The 22,190-nt window shown below is 38.9% G+C and overlaps 1 protein-coding gene across 3 annotated transcripts; it reads right to left on the minus strand.

Moving 5' to 3' along the window:
• Positions 1-3,409: 3,409 nt before the first annotated feature.
• Positions 3,410-16,934, minus strand: N4BP1 (NEDD4 binding protein 1). 3 transcript variants are annotated; one of them, XM_064160334.1, is made up of 7 exons: positions 16,438-16,934; positions 12,679-14,444; positions 8,694-8,824; positions 8,187-8,283; positions 6,415-6,522; positions 4,871-4,978; positions 3,410-4,293 (listed from the first exon to the last, which is right to left on the minus strand). In XM_064160334.1, exons 1-7 carry the CDS (start codon positions 16,669-16,671, stop codon positions 3,957-3,959), a joined length of 2,781 nt encoding a protein of 926 aa, XP_064016404.1. In that variant the 5' UTR covers positions 16,672-16,934; the 3' UTR covers positions 3,410-3,956. The 3 variants fall into 3 exon arrangements, with proteins under 3 accessions (XP_064016404.1, XP_064016405.1, XP_064016406.1); XM_064160335.1 differs by having other exon boundaries at positions 16,555-16,933; XM_064160336.1 differs by lacking the exon at positions 16,438-16,934 and adding an exon at positions 15,097-15,200.
• Between the last annotated feature and the right edge of the window lie 5,256 nt (positions 16,935-22,190).

Genomic DNA, 22,190 nt, shown 5'->3' on the forward strand with positions numbered 1-22,190 from the left:
CTGGCAGGGGGGTTGGGCTAGATGACCTTTCAGGGCCCCTTCCCGCCCCTAACATTCTGCGCTCCTGTGAAAGGCATTCATATCAGACTGACTGCAGGCTTGTAAACCAGAAGGAAACAGTCAGTTTTAGAAAGACCTTGTATCATCCAGTGTTTTTCATGGAACTTTCTCAGGCACTTTCTTCGCTGTTGCAAAATGCAGTTCAGAAATGCTCTTCCAAACAACAAACTATCCTTATATGTCACTGAAAGAGAAAGGAAAAACAGCAGCAGTAGCACTGAATACTAGGAGTCATTTGTAGCTTTGCCTGTTTGCAACCAGAATAAAGTAGTTTACATTACATAATGACTACCTTAAAACCTAGAGAAAAACAAAACAAAACAAAGAAAGAAATGCCAAACCAACAAATAATTTCCACATTAAACTGTTGAATTTATCATGAAAATCTTGTGTTTGTCCTCACACCAGGAACCAGCGTTCAAAGCCCTTGGACTTTTTCCTGGAGACAGATATTTTATAAAATGTTAAAGGGAGGGAGAGGGAAAGGTGATGACACTCCTAAGGGATGACCCCTATTATTTTTCACTCAAAACACTGCACTTTTTTTCAGAAACTAAGGTTTGAATGGCATGAAGCATGCTTAAGGAACAGATTTTAGATAAGGAAGTAAAAAAGACAACATAAATATGTGCACACATAAATACATATTTAAAATCCATCTGTACATCACAGCAGCACCTAAAAACTTAATATGTACACAACTAGAGTATACATAAGTGAAAGGATACAAGTTCTTTCAGAAGCATGTTCACACATCACAGGATCCAAGCAGTTTAAGGAAGCTTATAGCTAATATCAGACTTTCTGCAAAGAAAACAGTGCTGTTTTCCTTTAAAACCAAACACGACCAAACAAAACCCAAAAATCACACTGGAGTTCTGTCTGCTTGATTAAGTAATTGTGTGACATTCAAGTGATTTATCTATTCTTGATTAAGTCTAAGCATGAATATTTATTTTTTGCATAAAACCGTAATACTTAACATTTTTCACATGTAGCACAATCCTTCAGGACAGGAAAAACAACCCTCAAAAACCTCTGCCATCACTTGTAGTAAACAATTCGTGTGACCAGAAGCCTTGCTATATACTGAGGTAGAAAGACTGAATCTCATCCCTTCTGCTGCAGTATTCACACAAGCAAAGGCATTTATACAGCATTTGTAATGTTAAATCATAGCCCCAGCAGGAAACTTATTTGATTGTTTAACAACTATATAAGAACAGAAGTACAACCCTGACCTCTCTGACACGCCTCAACTTGTATGCAGGCCCTTCAGCACACTGTGCTGCCTGCAGTTTGCCGTCTTGGTTTAATACTGTATTTTGTCAAGGCCAGTAACGCAGGTGAAGCAGTGAGATTTAAGCTACCTAAAACATATGCCTGCAGCACAGCTGCCTTGAACTCAGCTAAGGATTTCTCTGTTACCACAGTCTGCTACTGACCGGAGGTGTAGCTTGTGCTCCCCGAACCCTATTGCTTCCCCACCAGTCATTCTCCCCCGAATGTCTCATGTTCATTTGCTCTCAACCTGCCTGCTTCAGCAGCAAAATCAATCGGGCCAAGGCACAAAAGACCAGTACAGGTGCTGCCTAGGCTACCACAGAAGCTCACAAAGAACTTCTCTTCAACACTGTGCCAGTCACCTCCCAGCCTTCACGTTTCCTCAAGCCCCTTTTCCTTCCCTTCCTGCCACAACTCACCTGAGGTGAAACAAGATGGGTGCCCCCAGAGGCCTCATTTTCCACAGATGCAGGGCTGTTTTGGTGCTGCTTACAGGCTGGATGAAGGCTGGAGTACTGGAAAAAAAAAATCTTCATGTCATCCCTAGACATCTGCCTAGGCAGGATAGATCTTGTGAGGATGAGGATGAGGGATCTCTGCCTGGGCAGGATGAGGTAGGATTTACCAAGGAGTTCATTGCTGCAGTGAGTCTTAGGAGCCCTTCTACATACTATGGTGATACCTGGTGATGATGTAGCACTAAGTAGCTAAGCGCAGCTTCTTGACAAACATGCTGGACATAATGCCACCTAACTAATGAATTGCCCACTCATTTATAGAGAAAAGAAGATATGTCTATTTCTTCATCCTTGTTCGTCTTTTTGAGGTGCTGTTCCTAAAGTTTTTCTTTCGCTCTTGCTACAACCATCTTCCAGTTTGCTCCTGTTGAGAAGAGGAAGATTTTGCCTTCCAATTCTGACTTCATAACACACACGAAACAGCCAGGCAAGACACCAGACTCAAATGCTCATTTCCTCAATGTATTTCAGTTATTTTGCCTTTAAGCAAAGAGTGATTTCAGAACTCAAGGACTGGAGAGAAAGCCACTACACTTATTCTCAGTGTTGTAGAAATTTAGCATGGGATCTGTAGCCTACATTTTCTTTATACCTTTCTTTTAAGCAGCTTCTGGTGCTGTTTACCTTAGTAAAACCAAATTAGGTTGTAAACAGACTTAAGCATGTACAGAGACACAGACACACAGTAATCCTCAGCCCTGGTCTTGAAAGCTTTTATAAATAACATTCATTTTTTAACACTTTCGGCATAGATCCCAGAACGGATTTAAAGGAGTGGAGCTGACTTACCTGCAGAGTATAAGCTGTGCACAAGACAGAATGCCATTTCTACATAAATAGAATTACACTCCATTAGACGCTTATCACAGCATGCAAAATTTTAGCAGGCTGGACAAACAGGTAACACTACAGACTAAGGATACTAAAATAACTCTAAAAGAGCAACGGCTGTCAAAAGAATTTCCAACTTAAAACTCAATGTAGGTATCTATCACAGATAGGATTCTAGCATAGATCTTTTAAAACATTATAAACATCTTCTATCAAGGAGTTGTGAATTTACACTTCTGAAACTTCCCCTCTAACTATTCCACCATAGTGTCTCTCATCCTGGATAAACAGGCAAGTGTATTTTCTAGGCTTTTGCTCCAGAGGCACTCAAATTTTATCCATCCACACAACGCTTCTCAGCTGCCCACAATACCAGAATGCTATTTAGTATCTCTAAGTTATTCAAATAATACACGATTTTACCCCTAAAACTCTATTACCCATCTTGCATTTAATCTTCCTTTATACAGGAATGATTTACTTTAGGTAAGAATGAGCATTTCAGAATGCCTCTGAAAACTTCCTGCCGATCATAACGGAAACAACGCCACCGTGTGGCAGTAATTTAGCAATACACCGGACACCTACTCCCACGGTGATTTTCAAACTGCTCTCAGTTAAGACCCGTAGGAGTAGTACAGCCTATTTTCAAAGAACCACGATGCAAGCTTAAGGAAAGCAGCTTCACATATAAACTACGCAGAATTCTTCATAAGTGAAAATCTTAAAAGAGTCTGTTTTATTTCCATGGAGAAATATTTTGCAGTCTGTAGGTGAAAGAGGGACCAGTAGAACATAGGCTTCCTAAGAATATTTATACTCCAGATAAAAAAACACCAACAATAGATAGCTCACAGGTTCATGGCTGATGTTACAGTATGTTACAGGTGTGTCTGTAAAATACATCTGAAGCCGAGTCACTTTTAAGAGGAAAGGACTTTTTAAAAAGTGCTAGCATGCTGTTTAAATTGCTAACAATTCTTTAGAATTGCTACTTCAATTTAAGTGAAGCAAAATATTTGTGGTTTGCTTGTTTGTTTTTTTTTTCATAGAAGAATCTTACTACAAATCAGTAGTAGCAGCAGATTTTAATCTACCAAAACCTGGCATCTATTAGCAACAGAACATACAGGGAAAATATCTTTGTTTATACAAATAAAATTAAGTTCTGAATATTCACAAAATAATGCAGAACAAAGTTTTCTTCACATTGATATTCAACGTTAGTCTGATCAGTGGTAATATAAAAATGCTGTATAATATTCAGTCAAGCACCATGGCAGATAGTGCATTAAGATCTCTCATGAATGGATGATCAGCTAATATTTGATCAATCTTCTGTCTTTGCTCATAGTCAGGAAAAATTTTTATCAAGGCTTCTCTTAGCTGTACTGTTTCTGAGGCAGATCTCGGTGGTGGATCTGCTAGACAAGAGTTTGTGTTTGTTTCCAGTGGAAGCCATGTTGATGTATGATCACCATGTACTCTGTTTTGAGGCTGTCGACTGCTACTGGTGGGATAGGGGCCTGGTTCAAAGAAAGGTGTCTCAGAAGAATACTCTCCACTGCTACGATAAGCATTGTATGCTGACTGGAAACCTCTAGGGAAAAAAATAAACATTTTGATTAAATGAGATGCTAGTTGTTTCTGTACAAACACAGAAAAGAAAAATGCATACAACTTGCTTGCATAATTAATCCTTAAACACAGCTTGCCTTTTCTATTGCTGATTTTTAATTACTTCACTTGTTTCCAAACAGCTTTGTCAATACTCCTTACTATTACTATTTCTAGTTCCTAAAACAGTGAAAGACAAGTAAAGAGCAGCTTATTTTCTTGTGCGGACTCATTCTCAAGTCTTGACAGTTAGTGTTTTAAAAAATGCCACTAATAAACTGGATACCAGGCCACCATAGAGCCAAACCACAGGCAGGTTTACGTGATGTTAGCAGTTTGGACCACCTTTGTGTGAAAGCCATCACAATTAAACATCAAAATAAGTTTATGTCTTTCTTATCTTACTTCTGAGAGAGATCTTGATTTGAAGCACATTACTACATCCTTCTTGCTTAATTTTACCGTGCCTTTATTATATAGATAGGTGAAGTGAATCAGGAAAATAGTTTATGTCAAATGTGAAATCTTAACTATCTCAGAAGTGAAAACAGTGCTTATACCTATAACAGCCTTCATTTCGAAGAAAGTCATTTAATCTAGGTCCATTTCTTCCCAAGGGATCATCAGGAACCATAAATATGTCACCAGCAAAAGTGTATTGGAGCAATCTGCAAAAGAGTTATTTCAATATTGTTTGCTAATTATTTACCAACAACGTGTTACACTATCACTGCCTTTCACCTCTGTAGCACAGGACAAGTTGCCTTAGAGGAGATGTTTCATGCCCATCAGGAGTCACTGAAGCTTAATCAGAAACCCATTTTAGATACTGCCCACATATCTTGTCAACGTAATTTTACAGGAGCTCATGTGAACAGTTGCCATTACACTAAAAAACACTGAAGTGGTCAGGTTTGGGTTTTTTCTTGACAGCAAAAGTTGGATGACTGCAAATTTATGCAAAGAGACCAGAAAGGAATTTTCTAGGTGATTAAAGAAGACTAATGTTGCACTCTTGTAAGGACCTTCAACTGCACGGCTGAAGTGCGTATGTTATCAGAAAGCCAAACAACTAGCACACACAAGCATCAGCTGTAATAGTTTAGACATGAAGGCTTTTTTAGGCAATAATTCTGGAACGGGGGCAAATTTGCATTGAAAGAAAACAGTTCAACTAAAATTTGCCTGAGGACAAAATCTGGTATGGTGGAAATTCCCCATAAATAAAACTATCAGCAGATGTTAACACAAGTGCTTAGAAAACCTCAATCTCTGAACGATGCGATAAATATTCCTGCAGAACAGAACCTGACTTGGACAGAATTCCCTCAAGAAACAGCAGAAATATCTACATGGTTAGCCAACTAGCCAGTTACATGTTTTACCAACTATATTGTGAGAACCCACAAAGTTTCCAATTATTTATTTACTTACACCTATACAAACTTAAGTTGTATACATCTGAATATATCAGGGATCCTCTGAGGGATTAGTGGGAAATAGAGGCAATGAAGATCATACCCTAATAGTCAAGTGACCTGATATAACTGAAGATAGGGGGAAAAATAAATAAAAAACAAGCAAATGAACAGAAAACCCAAGCCAGTTGCCTAAGAGAAACTAATTTACAGAGAAGCCACAAGTTGAAGCACAGTCAAGCTGAACCATCTAAACACAAAAGTCAACAAATTAAGGGAAATGTCTAGAAGGGTATGTTGCACATGTCCAGTTTGTTTAGGTATGCCAATTTCTTGTACTACAGTAAAGAGTGGTTGATTATGAAACCTGAAAAAGTGACATCAGCAAATGCACAAAAAAGCCTGTGAGAATGAACCACAAAGTATATCCTCTTAACAGTATCTAACACTCACCTTCATACATGACATAGTTTGGCTGCTACACCAACTGACAGATGAACATTAGAGAATTTATGAGTAATAGGGATGTTAAGCATGAATCAAAGTGGTGAAACACAGACAGTACTTGGGGTCTACCAGAATAGCATTACAGATTAATTAAAATCAAAAATCCCACACAGAGGTAAAGTGCCTGCGATTTCAAGGACAGTCATTCTTTTAAGCTTTCATCGAAATTGAGTAATTACCTTTTTTGAATAATTTCTCTCCAGGCAGGTGATTCTGTCACAAATTCCCTGAAGTTATCATTAGTCACAATAACACCTCCAGTTTTATCAGCAAGATGTAATAAAAACCTGTAAAATTTATTTCAAAGACCATTAAGATAGTCTGCTTTGCGGGAAATTGTCCAAAGATCTAGGAAACCAAACATTTCACCACCTAAGAGTAACCGACTTGAATGACAAGCGCTTTGATTACCACTGTGGTTTGACTCATGCAATTTTACTCAGCGTTTAGGTGGCAGACACTTACTTAGCACAGCATAGTCTTCATGGGCATTTGGGGTGGTTTTTTGTATGAAAGCTAAAACCTCTAAACCCCATAAGATTGTCATACTCAAAACATCTGTAAATGGTTTGCTTCACAAGAGTATAGTATTTATATGGGAACAAGTTTGTGTTGGCATGCATAACAACTCACTTGCCTAGCCTTACTGTCCATGTTCTGCAAGATGTTAGCTGTTTGCTGTCAGCACTTGCAAAGACTGCTGCTACCATTTTGTTGCTAAATTACAACATAGCTACTGATTTAAGAAAATCCCATTTTGATTGCTTTTTATATTTGTCTTTATCTATTGGTTGTTTTCAAATGGGTTTTGCTTTGTGGGTTTTTGTTGTTTTGTTTTGCTGTGTTTTTTTGTTTGTAGTTGGTTGGATTTTTTCACCCCCTTTTTTCTACCTGACTGAAAAGAAGCTTTTTGCCATTTCAAACTATGTTAGCAATGAGATAATGGATTGTGTTCTTTTAAAGAAAAGTGATGAAAGGGCATCTTTCTGATGAAAGGGCATATATATTAACACAGTACTAATTTCCACAGTAATCTCAACTTCAAATACTGCACTTGAAATCAAACGCTGGGTGTACCCAAAACTTAAGTGTGTAAACAACTCCAACTTTGCTACTTTGTACTTTTTTTTTGCTACAGTATGAGATCAGAGTCATGACATTTTAACAAGGAAGCTAAGTGCATTCTATGTATCTTTTGCATATTAAGTTTTGTAATCTGCAGAAAAATAGGCATGTCCATGATGCAAAAGCTTGCCAATGTTGTAGTCAGAAAAAGCAATTATGACTATTTATTAGCAGGAAGGAAAGAATTGATATCCAGCTAATTGTAACTAGCTGCAAAACTATTTTAAAGCCACATGCTGCTCATCCATGCAGAAACAGGTTAAAGAAAAAAGCCCTGTGAAACATGAACTTTTAACTGTCTCAGAACTGATAAAATTTAACAATAGCAATGTAAATACTAAGAACTCCCAGAGTGTGCAACAGAAGACTCTAAACCTTACTGTTGTCTTGTTCACTGAAAGATGATAAACACATTTTGAAATTGAACCTTGGTGATCAGTCACTGATTTATGCCAGTGTTTCCCAAACAAAGTCAGTCTGATAAACTGATGATCAGGAAACAAAAACATTGCTAAGGCTAACTTACTCCTCAATGCAAATGACAACATTGCAAATGGATTAACCTTTTTGTTAAAATTGCGATGAAAATTTGATATCTTCCATTAGTGTCTGAAAACTGTATGTACAATATTATTAGAGAATTACATAGGGAAACGTTTCTTAAGACAGTGCAATAACAGATGTAGAGCTCAGTCTTAAGTTGGATGCACAGCTAACTGTCTAGGCAGGTTGAAGAACTAGCAAACACAGGTCTCGTGAAGTATCAAGCTTTTCATAATCACAAGTGTGATGTTTAAAAAGGCTTTAAACTATATATATTCCATACCTGTCATCATGAGCAGCAATTCTAGCTCCTAATACCATTCTTGCAGGAGTTAGAGACAGTATTCCAACATCTTGGAGCTCTGTCAGGAAATCCTGCTCTGTTAAAACAAACATAAAATAACTGTTCTTTCTTCTAGGCAAATTATGGATTGGATAATTACTCTGAGAGATGCTTATTTTTGTACCTACTAATTACAAAAATGACATATTGACAGTTAAAAGATTGATAATAGTGCAAAATTTGGGAGGAAGAAGTTCAAACTGGAAATTAAAGTGCAAACAAAACCCAAACAAAATGCCTTTATTTAGGGCACACTGGTTAACCTGAACAGCATTTCAGATTACCTCACACTGTATGGAAACCCATTTATGCATGCTGAGCAGCCGAACTGCTCATGCCAGAGGTTTCATGACGTATTTCTTCTTCACTCGCTGCTCACAGAAGTAGCCACATAAGTAGTTACAAAGTAGTTTAATAAATAAAACATCATGTTACTATTTCCCTCACCTGTAATGTAAGGATCACGTCTTGTTCTCCACTGTGGAACAAATACAGTAATATTTCTGTGACCACGTTTCCAAAAGTAGTCAACAGCTATTGCAATTCCTCGACAGGAGAAGAATTTCCGTAGGCCATGACTGGGGTGAAAGAAAAAAGGGAGATTAAAATCACATTTCACTACTGTGAATACAAAGAAAGAGAACAAAATGTTGCAGTGAGGCTGGAAGTTATATATACAGCTTAGCCAAACTAAAAGATAAATAGATGTTACAGATCAGGAATCTCAAATGGAAACAGATCTATAGCAAAAGGGGAAAGAAACATCATGTTACAATGCTGTAACTCAGTCTCCTCTCAGTCTTGCAGGCACAATATTTGAGTAAATGAAGTGGGTTTAGCTTCAAAAACAAGCCAATGGTGATTTCTGAAATCTACTGATTATAGATAGAAATGAATGTAATTGACTACTGTGGTAGCTCCAAATACCATCTCACTAAAGTTACAACACCTTAGGTTCATCTGGTTCCCATGGATTACATAACCCCTCATTTCAACTATCTGAGCTACCTTTTTCAAGCAAAAGAATGAAACCTCTTTGGAGAAAGGTTTAAAAAACACTGTATTTTAATGGCCATTTTTTTTCCACTTAAAAAAAGTGCTTTTCATTACTTGTTTGTGCAGTTCAGTTAAGTGACTTCTCAGAAAAAAAACCAACACCAAAACAGTAAATGCCTACAGATACAGCAGTTGATAACTTTGTGAGGCCCCTCCCAATCTGATTTACTCTTACAATCCTATATGCCTCTTTAAGAAGCCCTCCTTCAGCCATTCACTAACTAGATTCTGGAAACTGTTAGCTCTTAATTCTGAATCCAGTTTTCATTCAGAAACTTTTGTCCTCAAAGTACTACAGATTAGAGGCTGAACTTAGACAAAATAGAGATACAGTTAGTTAGAAAAGACACACTGATCCAGATGGCATAAGCAGGCAAAGCATTTCTTACAGAGCAGTACATGTTCTGTGTTTCCAGTTAGATAACATGTCTCCTGAAAGTGCTTCTCACAGCAGTAGGTGACCAAGTAGTATTAGTATTTTAAATCAGTCTCATAGTTAACGTGCATTTGCATATTACTATTTTTAATAGAATCTTGAAGTCTTTCTTTAATCTATTAGGAAATCATCTGAACAGACAGTTCTTTACAACATCTCCATGACAATATTTTACAGTGCAACTCAGCCTTTAGTAGCATTCAAGTATCCTTTTCCATTTTTGTTAACTCCTTAAAGAATACATGCAGAAGCATGAAAATGTAAAGGCAAAATAGAAGTTAAATAACATGTAGAATTAAGGTGAGCTATAATGTGAATAAATGTCACTGCTTGATAAACAGCAATATGAAATGCTTTATTTGAACTAAGTAAACTTCTGAAGGACAGCAAACTACCACCACATCGTGGCCTTTTCAAACACCCATCTCAAATACTGCATCTGTTCCCCAAATGCCATTGTAAATACTGGTTTTGGCTGTCCAAGTTCAAGGTATTTCTCAAGTTAAACATGAGAAGATCATAAGCAGCACAAAGCAGCAAACAGCACATTGCTTTCCAGGACACAGAATATTTTTGTTTAGTTTTGTAACTTAATAAAGAAAAGTACAAACAATTCTAGCAAGACATAATTCCATCTAATTATTCTTCTGAGTTTCTTCCACATTTTAATTAAATTTAATTTAAAATTAACCAACAACTACCTGCCCTGAAGGCCACTTGGAGAAGCAATCTTTAAAAATACTTGTCAGGGGCTAGAATACAACCCAGCTTTCACTCATTTAACAAGCACAATGGAAGTACAGTTAGCATTAATGTAACAAGGTGCCATATTTACTAAACTGCACATGACAAGAGGAAGCATCTTTCAGTTTCTTGCAGTACTCCAGACTGCAGACTCATGGCAAGCAGTATTTCAGAGGTCCATTCAACCTTAATCCAAGCATGCAGGCAAACCATTAATATCTTAAACCCTTGCCACCAAACACATGACACTCAAGGGGCAAAAAAACCCCAAACAAGCCCCAAATCCAACATAGGCATGGAAGTGGCTGTCCGTAATGTTATAGTACCAAGAAATAAAACTGAAAGAAATTCCAAGTGAGAATAATTCTTCACTTTCTAGGATGATTTACTTAGCCAGAGGAAAGCTGAAGAATACCACCAGTAAAAAAAACACTCAGGCACCCATGCACTGATTACTAAGACAATTAAATATCTATATACTTTGAAGCAGTTCTTTGACCTTTGCTTTTCATAAGCTGAGTTTTTATTTGCTTGAGCAGCAGGCAGCAGATGCTATATAATAACTTTTGGGGACTTGGTCTATTGTACTCATCTACTATGCCCTACTCTACTGTGAGATGTGTGCACCCCAGCTGATGCAAAGGACAATCCACTGGGGTACCTTTAAAAAAAGAGTGCGTATGTGTGTATAAATATTTTGATATTAACCATGCCTGTTTGATTGAGTTTGTTTACATAGTGCCTTGTCAGCCATGATAATAAAATTATCCAACAGCCCTGTAATTGTCTCCTGGTGTTTGCATAGGTTCTTTGAGATATCAGGAGGAATAGAAAAAAAATGAGGTTTGTGCATTCAGATGGTTCCCTGCCTTGCAAGTTTTATGGAGTTAAGTGGAGTATTTTTGTTGCTCACCTAGACTTACAAAGCAACAGGATCCAAGCACTATGCTTCATATTGTTGAAGAACAAGTATGTCATTACTGTGTAAGAACCTCCACTTTAAAATTACTAATAAAGAAGTTTGAAAAAAAAAAAAAATCAAGACACTTCACTCTGATGGTAACTCAACTTTGGTTAGATGTGTGAAAAAGCAAAACAAGAAAAACAAGTTTCATGCATGAAATGGTTTGCAGAGCAGAGCTCTCTGAAATTACTTCTGACTGAAGTGTTACATTGAGCTGGAGCACTGATAATTCGAAGCAGATTGCTTTGAAACAGCACAAGCTGTAACCTAGAGCTTAATGAACTTAGGCAGAACTCTCAAGAGAGACACAAAAAGAATGTCCAGGAATAACTTCACATAACTCTAATACAATGTAACTGAGCTAACACAATGAGATTGTCGAAGTAATGGTAAAGAAGATTGTATGCTTAGCAATATGAATTAGAGTGGCTGTTATGATCAAAGGCAAAGGAACTACAATTCAAGGAAATTAAGAAAGAGACCATTCTATTCTACCTGCAGGCAGCAGAAGACAAATGAATTCCAGGTGCAGGTGGAACAAGAAGATTATGAAACTGTATAGGCAGGTAAAGTCACCCATATCAAAAATCCATTCAGGAGGCACTCAGCTCAAGATGATCCTGCCAGTATACCACTCTCTTAATAATCGTTTTCATGAGATTTGATGCCCGAGATTCTGCTTCAGCAAACCTAGGATTCAGACTACACTTCTTTAACAAAAACTGAGTCCTAAAAGGATTTACAGAAAACACTTTCCAGAGCAATTTTGAAGTCAAAATGAAGGATTTTCCTTTTTCTATTTCAACCAGTTATTCCATTCATTCAATTTCAGACTATACTTTTCAAACCAGAAGTAAATTCTACAGGAACTGTTTCATGATAGAATATCCCACAAACCATGCTGTTGTAACTGTACTTGTATACTCAAGTGTCACATGGTGCCACCAGCTAAAAACTTGGAAATCTCCTTCTATGCACAGTACCTCAAGAAAGAATAACTCCAAAAAGGGCACTCACAAAAATGAGTGCTTTGACTAAAAAGAGAATAAAAACTATCAGAACTGCTACGCGTTTTTTTTTTCCATTATCTTTTCATTAACTTTAGCTGAAAAATCGTGCTGTGTACAAGGAGTGCTGGTCACCAAAAAGCTATCTAGCAAACACATGCCAATCATTATTTGGAAGTTCACTTAACTTTCAGTATGGAGATAGCTGAAAAGAAAAATACTTACGAAATTGCAACATTGCTGCCGTCAATAATGATGTGTTTTAAATGTGGATTTCCAGGTTCATTTTTCAACTCCAGCCTGTATGGCTTTTTCAGAGAATCCAAAAATCTTTGAACTCCAGTAACGGAAGGGTCATGATGACTTTTGTGTGTTCCAGTGCTCCTGCTATCAGGATTTGAGGGACATGTCTTGGAAGAGACTATCTGGTCTGGGACAGGTTTTTCAGTATTTGAGGTTTGGGAAAGACGTTGGTTGAGCGATCTCACTTGGGCAGAGCTGCAGTGGCCTAGTTGGTCCTCGAAATCAGAATAACTGTTCCTTACAGTTGAGGGCCCTGTGGGTTTGTGCTGAACTACAGCTTTAGTATTAGTTGAGATACGCACATCTGAGCTCCCTCTGGCTACAAAGTCAATGTCTTTTAGAGCTCCATCTTGTACAGCAACAATAGTTATGTCATCATCAGTTTCTGCATCACCTGACCCTGTACTCTGATTCTTACCAGGGCAATTGAAGTCTTTTTGTTTACAGCATATAGGTGATTTTTTGCTGAAAGAAGATACAGATTTGCATATCAACATAGGCATTTTATCTTCTGCATGAGCTTGCACGCTTGGTGAATCTCTTATTTTGTCACACTCATTCTTTGCCTCTTTGGAAGTATGACTGGATTTAAGTGGACTTTTATGTCTAGAAATACCTTTGTCCCCTGGTGTTTGTGAATTATTCGCACTACTGCCTAAAGGAAGATTGATAGTTCCAGGCTTTTGAGACGACTGTTCGTGTTCTTTCTGAAATTTTACATGTTCCTTTTCAATTTCTTCTAGCAATATTAATGGTTCCACAGATTGTCCTAGGGTACCAATAACTTTTTCTACAATACTTTGTGAATATCCCATTGTTCTGAAAAAGTTCACAAGAATCTTATATTCCATTTCCTCACTGATATCATCACCTTCTTTAAGGCAGTAATTGGCATCGCCTGAATCATTGCACTGATCCAAAAGCACATCAGTAACTGCATCACTGTTTGAAGGATTACTACATGAAGTAGATTTCACTTTCTGGTTATTTTCCAAAGAAAAATGCTTTTTAGGGAGCCTTTCCTCATCATCAGAAGACCTTCTTTTATAAGATTGCCTTTCTTTGGACACCACTGCCTCTACCACAGGCAAATTTATGGGAACAAAACTTGTTTCAGAAGCATCAGAAAACACAGTGTCCATTTGCTTTGTAAGCTCAGTTACAGGTGTCCCAGCATTGTTTCTCCCTTCCTCGCCATCTGGTTTTCCATCTCTATTTGTAGTGATTACGTTGGAGGCTTTATTTTGCAAAAGCTCTTTTGGGCTTTCAGAACCTGTAAGATCTATGATATCGCTGTCCACTTCATAACATTCAGTTTCTGTGAGAGCTAGGAGCTCTCTTTTTAGCGAGCTAGGCAAAATCAGTAAATCCATTGTAAATTTATCTGCATGTGCTTCCACAAATTGTCTGAAATGCCTTTTAATCTCTGACTCATTGTCATTTAATAAGCTTTCATTATTCTCAAAAAGCTTCACAAACTGCTGAATGTGACTTTGAGCCATAACAACAGCTTCTGCACCCCCCTTAATACTGAGCAACCCTATTTCCAACACTGCTATATCAGCACAGGTATCCTGAATAAGACTGTTGAGAAACAGGCTCTGTGCCCCAACAAAGATGCAGTGCATGTCCTTTGGGTAGTACTCCTTTTCTTCTAGTTCAGGTTCACAGAGTCCCTTAACATACTCCTAGAAGAAATAAGACAGCAGAGAGAATGCTCATGAAAAGCTAATATATTAAGGCTAACTTTGGTAAGGTCAGTAACTGACAAGTACATGAAAAAAACAAAGGCAGCATAGGATAGAAATATAAGAAAGTAAATACTGCTAGTAAACAGGATTAGAAATAATGCAGATATCAGAAATTATTCTTAAGCAAACTTTCTTTTACATCCTACTGCTTCTAAATAAATTTACTTGAAATTGATAGTAAAGGAACATTTAAGTTGTATCTTCAGACAGTTTAAAAGTCAAGTCAAAAGAGATTTATTTTCCCATTCCTGTTGTTCGGTCAATGAGAAAATGCACTTCATGAACAAATACCCTGCATTAGGAAATTTTACCTAGTCCATAAAAACTGAACTTTAAAAACTGATTTCTAAAGAAAACATCCAAGTGTTCAACACAGCAGTAGGTATTCTATATTTTAAAACTGTTATTATGCATTATTTAATCTACACTTACTACTCATGAATCAAGGACATCGATTTTAAAAAGATTAATAATGGCAGCTGAGTCTTCATTCAACAATCCTACAGAAACAGTTGATTCCAAACTAATGAGCAGGGAAAACTTAAGTCACTTAAGTAAACTGCATTGGTGTTTATGAAAGCATACGTACTTCAAAGAATCACAGAAGGGACCTCCACAGATGGGCTCCAACCCCCCGGCCAAAGCAGGACACCCTACAGTAGTTCGCACAAGAATGCATCCAGGCAGGCTTTCAGAGTCTCCAGAGAAGGAGACTTCACAGCCTCTCTGGGCAGCCTGTTCCAGTGCTCCATCTGCACTGGTCCCAAAACACATCACAGAAATGAAGGGTAGGGATATCTTTTTTCTTCTCTCATGTCTACAATTTCATTGATTCAAATAAATGTAACCATTCAGCTGTTTAGTGTTTGTTCACTTGAATTTACTCCATGGGAATTCTGGAATACAGCAAAATTCCCTCAACGCTGCCCAGGACACTTTGGCAATTGAGGCGCGGCCCCGTCTGTGAATTAAGTCGCAAAGTACGTGCTAAGGATCCCCACAGCGTGTACGTGTATTTAAACAGACGCCCATAGCCGCAACCCAAAATTTGTGTTTGAAAGCTAGCTTCAGCCTAGCTAGTGTTCACATTACCATTCTTACCGTGTGATTCTAACAGCTACAGCTGCCAGGCCCACTATGAGTAATACCAGCTTCATCAGTACTGCCAAGCCCCCCAGGGTTAGCTGTACAGCGGATTTAACAAAAGAATTTTGTGAAGCTACTTCACAGCAACTAGCGCCACACTCAGAAAAAGAACAGCCTAGGCAGCTCTTCCCTTGAACGTGTTTAGCAACAAAAAAGCCATTTGCACCAGCAAACACATGGGTGAAGCAGTATGATACACTAAGTGAAGATTAGTTAAGTTGCTAGTGAGAGTTTTGTTAATAAGCTTCTAAATGCTCCAGAGTAAGTCTGCAAAGCGAAGATGAAACATGGGAACACACAAACTACTCCGAGGAACTTACTGAGTTGAAGAAAAAAAATAAACTAAGAAAGCAATATATTTTAATCGCACTTTGAATCGTAACTTGACCCGTTCTTATCGTTGTTAAACCTTCTCACGCAGCTACACGTAGACAGCAGGAAGGTTTAACAACGTGGTGACCCTAACGTGCCCTGCAAAACCTATGAACTTTGCACTTCTCAGCTGAATGGTTTCGTTTTATTCTCTACACTTATGTCAACACCAACGGAGACACCCTGGTACCTGGCACACAACTACATTCCAGGGCAGAGCAGTTTCTGTTTCCTCGTGAAGCAGTTTTTCCCTACTCCTTCTTCCTTTTACCTGCACATAGCGGCCTCGGGCCCTGCCCGGGGCCAGAGGAGCCTTTCCTTATGCAAACATGGTTCTAGTCTCTGCCTGAGCGAGCAAGCCCCCACAACACGCCTGGGTACCGCCTCCGGCCTTGCCCCTGCTCCCCCGTACCTTGGCGCTGCGCACGGCCTTCCCACTGCCCTTCAGCTGCACCCAGATCCTGGCGGGGGCGGGCGGCGCGATCGCAGGCCGCCAGTCCCCCTGCGCCCCCAGAACGGCCAGGCGCACCTTGAACAAGCTCTCGATGCGGCCCCGGCTCCGCTCCAGGAGACGGCTCTTCTCCGCAGGAACGGTGAACTCATCCACCGCCGGCTCGGAGCCGCGGGCTGCCGAGCAAGCCGCCATCAGCACCGGCCGCGCCGCCCTGCGCTGCGGGCTCCCATCCCGCCGGGCCCCGGGACAACAACACGGGGAATCCCCGAGCTCCCTCCACACCGCCCGCCAACGTCATCAGCGCCCGACGGCGACGGCACCGCGGCCTGAGCCCGGAAGCGGGGAGCGCTCCCCGCAGCCCCACCGTCATCAGCGCGCGACGGCGGCGACACCATCTCACGCCGGGAGGCGGAGAGCGTTCTCAGCCCCTACGAGGCCATCTTCAGTGAGAGCAGCGGCAGCCCCCAGTCCGGTGTCTCTGCGGGGCGGGCAGCTTAAGGCGGGCGTTGGAACGGTGTCTCCCGCTTCCCTCCCCCCCGGGCTCCAGTCCGATTGGTAGGCGCTTGAGCGGCGCCTCACGTGCCCTGCGCTGAGGGGGCTGGCGCGTGCCCGCCGTGCGCGCGCGGCCGCCCTCCCGCCTGGCGCGTCAGGGGAGCTCAGCGCACCGCTCCGCACCGCTCCGCACCGCACCGCACCGCTCCGCACGGCAAGGGGAGCCTTCCTCTCACTCTCACCACATAGCGGTTTCGTGTTAAGGTACTGTTGTTAGCAAGCTCTGTTCTGGTGCCCTCATCTTGCACTTAAAACACACCCAAGTCCGTCACATTTTATGCCTCCCGGACACGGGACTGAGGTGTAGTGCCCGCTGCCAAATCTGTTAACTTGGCAAATGAAGACACGTTCTGTAAAAGAAAAGAAGCATATTGAGAGGTTAAGGATAAGATTACTTCTTAAAAACAGCTCTGAGGCTTCACTTGACTTTCAAGTGCCTGGAGTTGGCAGTACCGACCAACTTGTACAAAGGAATAAACGCCTCTGTTTTGTCTGTCTTTTCCCATCCTATACTCAGAAAGTAATCTTCGAACTGCCCCCTAGGCTATATAGAATGACCTTGCTTGCAAAAGGTGTTTAGGATCACTGAGGCCAATCATTATCTACTTCTACAAAGTCTGGTCTTAAGCCATGCCCCTCAGAACCGCATCTCTTGAACGCTTCCAAGGCTGGGGAGTCAACCACCTCCTTGGGGAGCCTGTTCCAGTGTTTGAGAACCTTTTCAGTGAAGAAGTTTCTTCTAATATTCCCTGGTGCAACTTACAGGGTATTTCTTGTCACTGTACCATTTGTTTTTACAGAGCAGAGACCAACACCCACCTCAATACAACCTCCTTTCAAGAAGTTGCAGGGAGTGATAAGATTTCCCTTTACCCTGTTCCTTAGACTAAGCAACCATAGTTGCCTCAGCCCACTTGTTTTATCCATCCCTTTACCATCACTGTAGAGTTAATTTTTGGTAGTTGTTCATCAAATACAGTCACCTAAGGGAGGATGAGTATTTTATTGTGTTAATTATGTTGTGTTATTTTGTTTTAATCTACTTATACCAGGAAATATATAATATAAAAAGGTGCTTGTATCCCTGTTGAGAAACTTTAATCAAGTTACAGTTTGCAGTTCTTAGCACATCAGAAAATCACACTAAATGCTTATGTCCAGGTATAGCGATGTACATTTTCCTGTCTGAAGTGTTGTACCCCTGAAGTCCAATATAATTTTTGTCTGTGGCATAAAATGGAAATGTTTGCATCTGTGTACACACACATACATACTCTCCAAACAGGACAGCGTTCTAATAATGAGTATCACGTTCAGGAAAGCTGCTGTACCTCCCCAAAGATACAATTCTTCTGGCTTCATTATTTGGATAAAATTGCAACATTCACATATAAGAATTAATGTAACATTTCACTGGGCAGTTTCTTGAGATAATTGGTGCCATCAACTCTTAAAATGTCACTGCAGCCATTGTCACAATGTAGTCTTTACTGATTACAAACGACATCTCAAGGAACTTTATAATAAATTACCAGTATTTTTGGCATTGAAGTGTTCAGAAGATTAGAGATACTGATTTCTACCTATCTTGTCAACACAGCCTTTTGGAATATGTCAGGATAACCAAAAACTTTCTGCTTTCTAAATAAACTGGATAATGCATGGTGCTGCATATCTTTTCTTGTGGTCTGTTTTGCTGTGATACATATTATTAAACTTGATGTCAGCGCTGAACTATAACCTGTATAATTATATATATTTATGTTCTCTATAAATCTGTAATAAGAGGTCATTTACAGCATTATAATAGTCTGAAACTGCTCTTGGGGAGGTCGTTGTGAGCTTAAATGGATCTGTAAGAGTGTGACCGTGTCTGCTATGGTTAGGTATTATTGACTGTGTAAAATTCAAGACAAGCTAAGGCCCTTCTGAAGTGGGAAAGACCAATGCTGTTGAAAAGATGTACTTACGTTTACAAACATAGGTCAGCTATTAAAACAACTTGGAATTTTCTCCCTGCATTGTTGTGACTCAGACTAGAAAAATATTTAGATTATAGCATTTTTTTTTTTAAGTGGCCATTTGAAACTGAGTAAATCTTCCCCATCCTTAAGAGAAGTTGCAAGCTTCTTGTCACAAATACTCAAGCCATATGAAAGCCAAATCATGAGCTAGCTTAAAATAAACATGAGTAACTCTCTGACATTTTATAATAGGCTGCTAACAGAGGGTATTTGTAAAGAAAGACTTTTCGAGCCTACAGGGGTTTTGCAATACATTATCCAAAGTGATCAGCCCTGTTTAGTTGGAGGGAAAATTCACTTTCCTAAATCTTTGCTTGCCTCTTAGTGAGTTTATGTTAGGGAGGAGAAGGTGCAATAGTTAACTGGTAGCAGTCAAAGGAATGGGTTTCATCCAATGCCCACTCTTGGATTTCTGCTTGGAACACCGGTGGGGACATTTTACAGTGTTCTGAAAATGAGTGACTTGTTGCCAGGTTCCTTATTTTTACTACTGTTGGATAAATACTGTAATGTGTGAGTAGACTTTTTCTGTCATATTTTAAAACAGCTTGCTTTACCCACCTTGTGCAAATTACTGCTTACTAAAATTGTTGCAACTGAAAATTTGCTGCATAAATGATTTAATGAAACTGGCCCTTCCTGAAATGATTTGGCTTGAGTTGCATGCTTGAAAAAGAAGTTGTGCTAGTTGAAGCAACTTGGAAACAATTTTTAAATTGTCTTTCATATTCGTGTTGGTCAAATGAGCTGCTCAGTCTGTCATGATGCACTTTACAGGTGGTGCTTTGATCCTTGTTATGGTCTTGAGTGAAGTTATTCATGTGCATAAATTTGAACACATGTTCAATTGCTTGCAGGATGAGGACCTAAAATGCTAAGGTGTAGAAAGTATGTTGTGTGCATTTGAATATCAGAGACTTTAATTTGTAATCATAACACAACTAATAGCATCTTTTTTTCCAAAAATGATACCTCAAATAAATTTTATATATTTTAGAAAGGAAAAGAAAGCTTGGCTAGAGCTCTCAAGTCTATGTCATGTAATCCTAACATTTAAGACTGCCTCTGATTGTGATAGTATCAAATTATCACTAGAACACATATAGCCATTTTAATTAAAGTTTTGCTGTTGTTGTTTATTTGTTTGCAGAATGACAAACCAAAAAGCCAGAAATGGTTTGAGGAAAAAACTAAAACTTAAAATGCTTTATAAAGGCAAGCTTCTAGATCTTTTTCAAGTCTCAAGTTGTGCAATGACAGGCATTTATATTTACTTGAGGGCCTGGAGACACTTGTGATTAAGAAGATTTCCTCTTTGGAGACCTTGTTGCAATGCTGACATCTTAATGAGTTTATGGGTCAAAGCTTTGATCATTAGTATTAAGAGGCAAACACTTTGAAAATAATTCAAGATATAGATTCTGTAATTAATTGTTTCTATTAATGAAACTTACACTGTCCCTTAATTTTAGGTGAATTACTTTATTACAAATCAATTTCAAAGGCCTCTGTTGTAGATAATGGAGTTATTTAAAAAGGAACAGAAGACAAAATCGTTGCAATTATACATTCATCACTTGTTGAGAGTGGGTAATATTTTTCTTTCTATGTATTGGAGTCTGCATTTGGGTATTGAGGCTTTTAGGGTGTTTGCTGAAGTTTCTTAATTAGTTACAAAAAGCTGCAGGTGTATTGGCAAAGGCTATTATTTAGTCTGGGAAATGTTCCAGAAGACAGTTTTCTGGGGCTTTTTCAATGTAAATATTTAGCTGTATTATTACCAGTCACTTTAAAAGTTCTGAACACTGTGTGCCTGCTGTGTATGTAAACATTGCAACTTCACTTGAATGGCTGACAAAACAAATGATAACATGATAGTATAATCTTAAATGTGAGACAGAATTGAATGCTATTGCATTACTTACAGAACTAAGTGGTATTTGAAGGGGTGTCACCATCATGCATCCATCTCTGAGAATACATAACCCAGCTTCAGCTGAAGTGGTGCAAAAAGTGGGCCATGCTCAACTGCCACTCTGTGAGTCAGTTTGAAGCTGGTGTACTTTATTAAAATTTCTGCAACTACAAAAATTAAAGCAGTAGTCTTGCTAATCTGGTAGCTAGGAATTTTATAAAGCTCTTTCAAGTAGTGTTTTTAATAGTTTATCAAAAGGTAGATTTAAACTTTTGAGTGTCATTACACTTTTATGACTTTTACAGCAAATTTACTAAAGAAATAAACTCATAAACAATCTTTTTGCTCTTAGCCTGACTAGAGGAATTTCAGACCTTTTGTAAAGCACTAGCTGTAGTGACTGAGCAACCTTCTTGTATGTACTGTACCTGTTTGGTAGCTGATTGCTGATAGAATAGGATCTTATAGCTGATTTCTTCTTGTTTTGGAAGGTTTAGTAAACTATAAAAGACTTGGTGGAAAATGGCACCAATATATGAAAGGTCCAGGAGGTGCAACATACTTGAAAAATATGCTTACAGTGGCTTTTTACTGATTTTAAGAGATCTAGCATGGAGCAAACATACCTGTAGGTGATTTTATTTTGCTGTTTCTATTTGCAGAGCAGGATGAGAACAGGTGTAAAAAACTTTCATATCTGAATCATATCAGTTTGCGGAGAGGTTACACATAACCCAACTGTACAAAGTTAAGACATTAAGCTGCTAAACTGACTAAATGCTTTTCATCTGAATGAATGCAGAACAGTGACATCAGATAGCGTTTTGGGGATCTATGTAATCAATAGGGACAATCAGATGTATAGGGGCAGTTAAAATTGTAACAATCCCAGTTAAATTGAATACCAAAAATGAAGTAGTAACAATGAAAAACTGAGAAAAATAAATAGATTTAATTGTCACCAAAGACTATTGTATCATAAGTTAAAGTTGCAGCTGTTAAATACCTGCCTGGCTATGCAATATAGTCTTCAAGTGAATGAAGTTATTCTTACTGGCTGGATTTTTGTATGGATGCTAATTTACTTTGGTAAGATTTTCCAGAATCTGGTCCTAAATTTTGGGTTTAATTTGATGTCCGAAAAAGAATGGCAATATTTGACCTACTTTGGGTTGTACAGAACAATGTTTTTTTCTTCAGTTGAATTGTGGGTTTTATTT

Source organism: Pogoniulus pusillus, chromosome 20 (assembly GCF_015220805.1).
Source record: "Pogoniulus pusillus isolate bPogPus1 chromosome 20, bPogPus1.pri, whole genome shotgun sequence".
Taxonomy (NCBI): Eukaryota; Metazoa; Chordata; class Aves; order Piciformes; family Lybiidae; genus Pogoniulus; species Pogoniulus pusillus.

Excerpts from the sequence above, each read along its gene's own strand:
- N4BP1 (XM_064160334.1), bottom strand. The coding sequence starts at position 16,671 with ATGGCGGCTTGCTCGGCAGCCCGCGGCTCCGAGCCGGCGGTGGATGAG. Across the intron at positions 8,284-8,693 it reads ACGTGATCCTTACATTACAG|AGCAGGATTTCCTGACAGAG; the intron begins GTGAGGGAAATA and ends TTGTTTTAACAG. Across the intron at positions 4,979-6,414 it reads AGAGAAATTATTCAAAAAAG|ATTGCTCCAATACACTTTTG; the intron begins GTAATTACTCAA and ends ACTCTTTTGCAG.